The sequence below is a fragment of the Emiliania huxleyi genome (genome assembly GCF_000372725.1).
Source record: "Emiliania huxleyi CCMP1516 unplaced genomic scaffold EMIHUscaffold_391, whole genome shotgun sequence".
Lineage (NCBI taxonomy): Eukaryota > Haptophyta > Isochrysidales > Noelaerhabdaceae > Emiliania > Emiliania huxleyi.
Genome location: NW_005199036.1, coordinates 92,407 through 100,183, shown reverse-complemented (window position 1 = coordinate 100,183; position 7,777 = coordinate 92,407). Strand labels below are relative to the sequence as shown.

At 64.3% G+C, this 7,777-nt stretch overlaps 3 protein-coding genes across 3 annotated transcripts in view; 1 reads left to right on the top strand and 2 right to left on the bottom strand.

The window, feature by feature from the left end:
- Window positions 1-48: 48 nt before the first annotated feature.
- On the bottom strand, window positions 49-1,393 carry EMIHUDRAFT_243560 (hypothetical protein; the record flags this gene model as incomplete). The annotated part of the gene is made up of 2 exons (XM_005771085.1): window positions 49-59; window positions 391-1,393. The coding sequence occupies 2 exons, from the start codon at window positions 1,391-1,393 to the stop codon at window positions 49-51; spliced, it is 1,014 nt and encodes a 337-aa protein (XP_005771142.1).
- A 603-nt stretch (window positions 1,394-1,996) lies between these two features.
- EMIHUDRAFT_243559 (hypothetical protein) lies at window positions 1,997-2,984 on the top strand (the record flags this gene model as incomplete). Its single annotated transcript, XM_005771084.1, has 2 exons — window positions 1,997-2,263; window positions 2,499-2,984. The coding sequence occupies 2 exons, from the start codon at window positions 1,997-1,999 to the stop codon at window positions 2,982-2,984; spliced, it is 753 nt and encodes a 250-aa protein (XP_005771141.1).
- A 4,258-nt stretch (window positions 2,985-7,242) lies between these two features.
- Window positions 7,243-7,777, bottom strand: part of EMIHUDRAFT_458875 (hypothetical protein) — a gene marked incomplete at its 3' end in the record, with an annotated part of 2,572 nt that continues 2,037 nt past the window's right edge. The window contains exon 5 of the mRNA XM_005771083.1: window positions 7,243-7,263. Coding sequence (XP_005771140.1) covers window positions 7,243-7,263 — 21 coding nt within the window. The remainder of the gene's footprint in view (window positions 7,264-7,777) is intronic.

The following is a 7,777-nucleotide window of genomic DNA, read 5'->3' as shown; positions in this document are numbered from 1 at the left end:
GCAACGGGAGAGGGAGGGGGCTCACTCGCAACGGGAGAGGGAGGGGGCTCACTCGTGGGCTCGGCGGCCCCGAGGACGGGGCGAGAGGGAGAGGGGGAGGGCGAGAGGGAGGGAGAGGGCGAGAGGGAGAGGGCGAGAGGGCGAGAGAGAGGGAGAGGGCGAGGGCGAGGGCGAGGGCGAGAGGGAGAGGAGGGAGAGGGAGCGAGGGGAGAAGACGTAGAGGAGGGGGCGAGGGAGAGGGGAGAGTGGCGGCGGCGGCGGTGGCGAGGGAGGGCGGTGGCGAGGGAGGGCGGTGGCGAGGAGGGCGGTGGTGAGGGAGGGCGGTGGCGAGGGAGGGCGGTGGCGAGGGAGGGCGGTGGCGAGGGAGGGCGGAGGGAGGGCGGTGGCGACGAGCCTCGGCATCGGCCGCGAGGGCAGCGGCGAGGAGCAGCCAGCCCGGGCCGGACGCCTCGGCCTCCACAGGGTGCAGCGAGTAGCCGCGGCGCGGCACCACGCCCGCAGGCGCCGCTGCGGTGGCGGCGGCGACGGCCGAGCCAAAGGCGCTGAGCAGGTGGGCGAGCTGCGGCGTGCGGTCGAGTGCGTGCGAGCAGTAGAGCAGGAGCACGCCCGCGACGCCGCCGCTGGAAGGCCTCGTCGGTGGGCCGACGGCCGCACAGGCGGCGGGCGACTCGGGGCAAGGCACGCCGATCACGGCCTTGCCGCCGCCGGCGCGCGAGAGCAGCGAGGCCTGCTCCGGGCTCGCTCCGAACCAGACGGCGCGGCCCTGCGCAGAGACGGCGTCGAGGAGCTGTGTTGAGAGGACGGCGCGGCACCACAGCAGTTGGCTGAGCACCGAGGCCCCTTCCGGTGCATACACCTGCCGCAGCTCCATGTGGCCGGAGCCGCAGAACCACAAGTCCATCGCCTGCAGCTCGAGCTGGTGGCAGAGGAAGCCCATGAGCGCCTCGACGACGGGGGGAGACGGCCCCTTGGAGGAGGAGGCGGGGGGCCGCGAGGGCCTCGCGGGAACTGCAGCGGACTCGACGGTGGCTGGCGACGGCCGCGCCGATGAGACGGCGGGAACCTGCGGAGCCGATGTCGGCGCCTCGGCTGGCGGAGCTGCCTTGGAGACCGCTGCGGACCTCGTCGGGACCGCTGTGGTTCTCGGCGGGGCGGGCTTGCTCGTCCGCGGCGACGGCTGGCGCGACGTGCCTCCACGGGTGCGCTGCCTCCGGTTCTGGAACCAGACCTGCACTTGCCGCGGTGTGATGTCCACGGCGGCGGCAATCCGCTTCCTCTCCTCGAGGCCGGGCGTGCTCTCGGCGTCAAAGGCCGCCTCCAGCGCCCGCTTCTTGGACGCGCTCAGCGACAGCCTCTGCCGTGGCGCCGCCGCTTCGTGTTGGGCGAGTTTCATCAGCAGCGGGCACACACCACCTTCGGGCTTGTCGGCGAATTCTGTGGACGCGGATGCAACCCAGGGTGAGTCTATCGGTAAGCGCGGGTTAGCGCGGGTTCCACCGGGTTAAGCACCACCTAAGCCAGCACGGGTCAGCACGGGTCAGAACGGGTGACCACAACCCGACGCTAACCCGGCACTAACCCAGCACTAACTCGTCCTAACGTATGCCCCCGAGCAGCGCGGGTTAGCGCTGGCTGGGTTAGCGCCGGGTTAGTCTCGGGTTGGGCTTGGGTTACATTCGGGTTAGCGCCGGGTGCGCCTCCGTTCGGCGCACCCACCCTGATCTGGCAGCTCGATCCGCCGCTAAGGACAAAATTAAAAATAGGTGGAAAAGGAACAAGAACGAAGAAGCTCACATTGCAGACTTCCACACCGCGTCGGCCTAGTCCAGGGCTGTTTGGGCCTTGGGGCAAGTCCAGAGCTGTTGGGAGCAGCGCGCGCCCCTCCCGCCCCGCGGTTGTGCTTGCCACATCTCGGCTGCAGCTCGGCTGCAGCTCGGCTGGATCTCGGCTGGATCTCGGCTCATCTCTGCCACATCGGGTCGAGAGCTGAGTTGGAATGTCTGATGACAGTCAGCCAACCGTCTCGGAGCGGATTCTGGGCGGGGGCGGCGCTGCCTCTATAGCGGTGGCGTGCACCAACCCGTTTGATGTGGTCAAGGTCCGCCTCCAGCTCGAGCGGCAGCGTGGCGGATCGTCGGGCGCGCTGCCCGTGCTTCGCAACATCGTCGCGGCTGAGGGCCCGGGAAGCCTCACCAAGGGGACCGGGTTCGCCATGCTGCGGGGCCTCACATACGGCGGCCTCAGACTGGGGATGTACGAGCCAGTCAAGGCGCGGCTGGCGGCGACCAGCGGCGGCGGCAGTGGCGGTGGCGGCTTTGGAGTCAAGTTAGCCGCGGGAATCAGCTCCGGCGCCGCGGCCGCTGCCATCACCAACCCGCTCGAGCTCCTCAAGGCGACGCACGCGCCTGCCAGACGCTTCCAAGACACCGCTCACTCGCGAGCCGAGCGCGGCAACGGGACGAGTCACTCCCCATCCCCGCGCTCAGGTGCGCCTTCAGGCGTCGAGCGGCGCAGGGGGCGCGGCGTCGCTCTTGCAGGGTGTGCGCCGCGACGGCGTGCGGAGCCTCTGGACGGGCACTGCGCCCTCCATGCAGCGCTCGGCGGTGCTGACCGCCTCGCAGCTCGCCACCTACGACCAGATCAAGCAGTTGCTCGCGAGGCACACGGGCGCCTCGCCCGCCGCGCTTCCGACGATGCTGACCGCCTCGATGCTCGCTGGGCTCGTCACCACCACGACAACCTCGCCCTTTGACGTCGTCAAGACACGCGCGATGGCCGCGGCGAGCGGAGGCCAGGCCGGCGGCGTGCTGCAGGGAGGCACTTCCGCCGCGATGGCGGCCATCGTCCGGTCGGAAGGGTTCGCCGGCTTGCTCCGTGGCTGGCTTCCAAACTACCTCAGGCAGGGACCGCAGACGCTGCTCTTACTCATCCTCAACGACAGGCTGACGTCAGGGCTGACAGAGCGCAGGCGCGCCGCACTGTGAGCTCTATCTGGCATTCCACAGACGTGCTGCATGCACATGCACATGCACATGTGTGGCGGGGCGGGGATTTGGCTCGCGAGGGTTTGCCGTGGCGGCCGGTACGTTGAGATTATGTATTGTACGTCAGTATGCGAATGCGTGGTGATGGTTTGGTGTCTCGTCACGATAAAGCCGCAACACACACCCCGCGAACCGCGATGCACACACCCGACACGCCACACTCTGATCTCGGCTCTCTCTCTCTCTCTCTCTCTCTCTCTCTCTCTCTCTCTCTCTCTCTCTCTCTCTCTCTCTCTCTCTCTCTCTCTCTCTCTCTCCTCTCTCTCTCTCTCTCTCGTCTCTCCGCGCTCTCTCTGTCGCTCTCTCTCTCTCTTCTCCCTCTTGTGGCTGCGGTTGCATGCAGTGGGAGAGAGAGAGAGACACAGAGAGAGAGAGAGAGAGAGAGAGAGAGAGAGAGAGAGAGAGGCGCTGCATGCGTGCGTGCTCGGCACGCTCTGAAGCCTTGTCTGTTGAACGCAACAAGCCCAACAGCAACACACGCCTCACCTCTAGCTCTACCCTCTACGCGGGAAACCCCACACACGATACACTCTGTCTTCGGTATAATGTGGCGCTTCCACGCGGGAGAAGCTACTCAGTCGTGATAGGAGCACACCATCGCCCATCTTATCTCGCTCCAGTCAGGCCGGCAGGCAGCTCATGCTCGGGTGACGAGTGAGTGGGGGTCCCCCACCTCGAATATTTTCCTTTGAGTCGATCTTTCTGCATGACATCGTGTAGCCGTCCAGCCGGTGCTTCTGGGAGCAAAACGGGCGGTCAAACATCATGAAAATGGTGCTGCCGCAGACGCAGCCACATTGCGCGCACCTCTTTTTCTGGGAAGCCGCCTCGTCCGCATCGCGATCAGTGCACACATGATTGGCCTCAATCGGAGGGGAAGATAGCAGAGGCTTGCCGTAACCTCCGTTTGCGGGCAGCGACGTTGCAAATGGAAAGAGGGTTCGGCGAGGAAGCATGTGGCGCGGGGGGTCCTGTTCTGCTTCCGAGCCCGGGGAGCAACCCGCACTTCGTCAAACGCTCCCCCGAACTATAAGCAAACACGGCGAGCTCGGATTGTAAAACTCATCACTTTCGATCAATGCGAGGTCAATAGGACGCAGCCTGTGGCACACTTGAGCACTTGAGCACTGGATAGGGTCGATTCCGCATGGTACGGGACCCCTCGCTCGATCGTCTCGCCCTCCCTCCTCACTGCTGGTGGTGAACCTTCTTTTCTAGACGGCTAGAATTGAGAGCAGCCTCGCTCTCAATCCTCGAAGTCGAAGGATTGTGAGCAGCACTCCTCGCAATCGTAGCATCTCTGTGCGATTGAGGATTGTGAGCGCCTACGCTCTCGCAATCCTACATCTTCTAGGATTGCGAGCGGGTCCCCTCGCAATCGGTGGGATCACTGTTTGGATTGTGAGGAGACCGTCCCAGCGTGCTCACAAGCGCTCGCGGCTGGAGCGATTGGGAGTGCCCTCTGTGCGCGTTACTAAGCAATCCTTGAATCTTGGGTACGATTGTGAGCGCAGCCGCTCATATAGTCCTACATACAAGTAACAAGATGTAGGATTGCGATGGCTACTGCTCGCAATCGGAGGCATGTTGCTAGGATTGTGAGCCGTGCTGCTCGCAATCCTAGACTTTGCTCGGATTGCGAGCGCGCTGGTAGTAGTCGTAGGCGTCACCAGTCACCTTGGGAGCGGAGCTGCTCTTAGTCCTAGAAGATGTAGGATTGCGAGCGTAGGCGCTCACAATCGCACAGAGATGCTACGATTGCGAGGAGTGCTGCTCACAATCCTTCGACTTCTAGGTACTAGGATTGAGAGCGAGGCTGCTCTCAATCCTAGCCGTCTAGAAAAGAAAGTTCACCCTCACTGGTGTCGAGGTGCGCGCTGCTGAAGCAGTGTGGCACACCAAATTCCGCCGGATGGTGTGTAAACCCGAATGAGTGAATGCCAATGCCATCGAGCATGTTGCAATAATGCACGATGGTCGATGCAGAGAAAGAGGAGCGGAGCCGGTGTGTGCGGTGTGTCGGTCTCGGTCGCGGAGAGGCTCTGTCGTCTCTTTGACTTTGTCCGAGAGACTGTCAGCTGCGTGCTGCGAGAGTGCGCCGCGGTGCGGTGACGTTGAGCGGCAGTGTGGCCTCGAGGGTGTCCTGTGGCCATGGGTGTGGTGGCCCGGGGCATTGGGCTAGGGCATGGGGGCGGGGGGGCGGGGGGAGTCGAGGGGTCGAGGCGGGGAGGGGTGCCGCTGCCGGTGCGGGAGCTGCAGCTGGCGACTGAGGCGGCGTCCGGCGAGGGAGAGCGCCATCGTGCATCGACTTGTCGAGAGAGTTCGTTGCGTGCTTTTGTGTCTTGCATGTTTTGCGTTTCGTGCAATCCCAATATCGCCGATTGCGTATCCGTACACGGTCTACGCACTCTACATTGATTGATTGATGGGAAGGCGACACACAGTCCGACCAACGACTGGGACACCAACGCGGTATGGGTGGACGCAGGACGGTCGATGACGGTCACACACACAGGAGCGACACACAGAACCACAAGACAAGACACTCAGCCAACGGGGCGGCTGCCACACATCCTGAGCGAACTTCCCTAGTCACCCGCGGCCGGACTCCATCCGGCACGCGTCGACAGTCTACACGATGAAAAAACAACGTACCGCCGAAATCGCACAATGTCTAGTCCGACGCCCGCCACATGACGCCCACCGCCGCCGCGTCGGTCGGCGCGCGCCGACGCCGACCATCACCACCGACCGACGGCTCGCACGGCCGTGCGGTGAGCAAAAATTTGGGTCGCTGCGCGCCTGCCGGATGCTCTGCGACGTCTGGACGCTCGCCAGAAACGCCAGGAAGCTTGCCTTCCACCCCTGGGCCCGAGGGCGAACGGCAGTGGTCGGCAGCCTCTGCGACGCTCCGATCGGCTCCTCGACCTCATCGCCTGCGACGAGCCAGCATGGCTCGTCGCTCGACGGCAGCCTGCCCAGTATGCTCTTGGCATTCTGTACAGCCTCGCCAGGCTCTCTGAGACGGCCTGCAGGGCCTGGGGTGTCGACGGGCCCCTGGGGGCGACGGGGGTGCTCTTGGGGGGGGGTCCCCCCAATCAAGGGGGTCTGGGGCGGCGCCCCAGGAGGCCCGCCGCAGGCGCCGACTTTTCGGGCTTTTTTGACTGATTTTCATGAGGTGTTGCTACTATTTTGGGACCAGTTGAAGCCCTAAAAATGGCTACAAATACAGCCACAACAGCTGCTAGTCGTGAGCTGCTACTGTGTGGCAGAGCCCAGAGAGAGGGCTTTCAGGAGCACTATTCAGTTTGATCCAGCTCAACGTTGCGGAGTAGTAACACTGTTCCGTTACCGTGAGCGGCCGGCGGCCGGCGGCGGCCGGTGCGGCACGCGGAGCACTCCGTGAGCGGTGACGGGGGTGCGGACGAGCGAATGAGAGGTTCCTTTCAGTGAGAGATAGGCAGTCCTAGTCTCTAAAAACACATCTCCCACAGATAGCGACCTCTCATTCGCTCGTCCGCGCCCGTCACTGCTAGTCGGGGCACTCCCGGCGTGCGGCCCGGTCCCGGGCGTCACTCCGGTTGCTCGTGTTCACACCGTCAGAACTCAGCTCCGCTAAGGATTCAGCGTCTGAGACTTTGGCATCTTACACAACTTTTGTAGTAGAGCACAATGGCACCCTTGGATCAAGTGGATCACTTCGTTACTACACCGTACTACCGACCCCCGTTTTCGGCCGCCGCGGCCGGAGAGCACCCCCGTCGCCCCCGGGGGCCCGTCGACACCCCAGGCTGCAGGGCCGGCGCGGACCGCCTCGGGCGCGATGGCCTCTTCAGTACCTACCTCTTCGATGCCTGTCGGCTCTCCAATCTCGTCGCCGGCGGCAGACCCGCATGGCGCGCTGCTCGATGGCAGCCTGCTCAGTACGCCTTGGACAGTGACTTCTGCCTCGCTGCTCTTCCTGCAGCCGCCTCCGGGGCCGGCGCCAGCCGCCTCGCTTCGCCCGACGACTACCCGTCCTTCGGCCAGCCGCCTCGCTTCGCTCTTCGATGTCTTGGTGACGACACATAAAGAGCGCGCTGCGCGGCGCTGCGCACACTTACGTAGAGTAAGACGGATGCACACACACACACACACACACACACACACGTCGCGAACACAGTCTTTTAGATGTGTGGCTGGGGTCCCCGCGCTTCTATCAGCAGGTGAGCATGCCAACCTGCTTGCGCGGTCCGGGACTCGAGGGAGCGACACGACACCTCGGATGGGAATGCAACAGTGCACAGCTAGGCACTATTTTTCGCTGGCACCAGCACATTTGGGGGAGGGGGGCAGGGGGCGGCAGGCAGAGAAATGGCCATGGCATCAGATGGCAGACGCAGCATGGGGGGGGGGGGGGGGGGGCATTCGGGAGGGGCACCCCCCAAGGGAGGGGCCCAGGGGGCGGCCCGGGGGTGGCGGGTGGCGGGTGGCGGGGGGTGGGGGGGGGGGGGGGCCAACCCCGTGAAAAGGGTTTTTTAAACCAACACTTTTGGGGGGGAAGGTCCCAATTGGGGGGCCAAAACTCAATTAAATCCGGTTTTTCCCCCATAAGGATTTCCTCGAGGCCAATTTCCCCGGGGGGGGGAAATTTAACCCCCCCCTCCCGGGAGGTAAACAAGGAAGGGGGTAAGTTTTTGGGAAGGGCCCGAAGGGGAAAAAGGGGAACCTTGGGGGGGCCCCCCCCCCCGGCA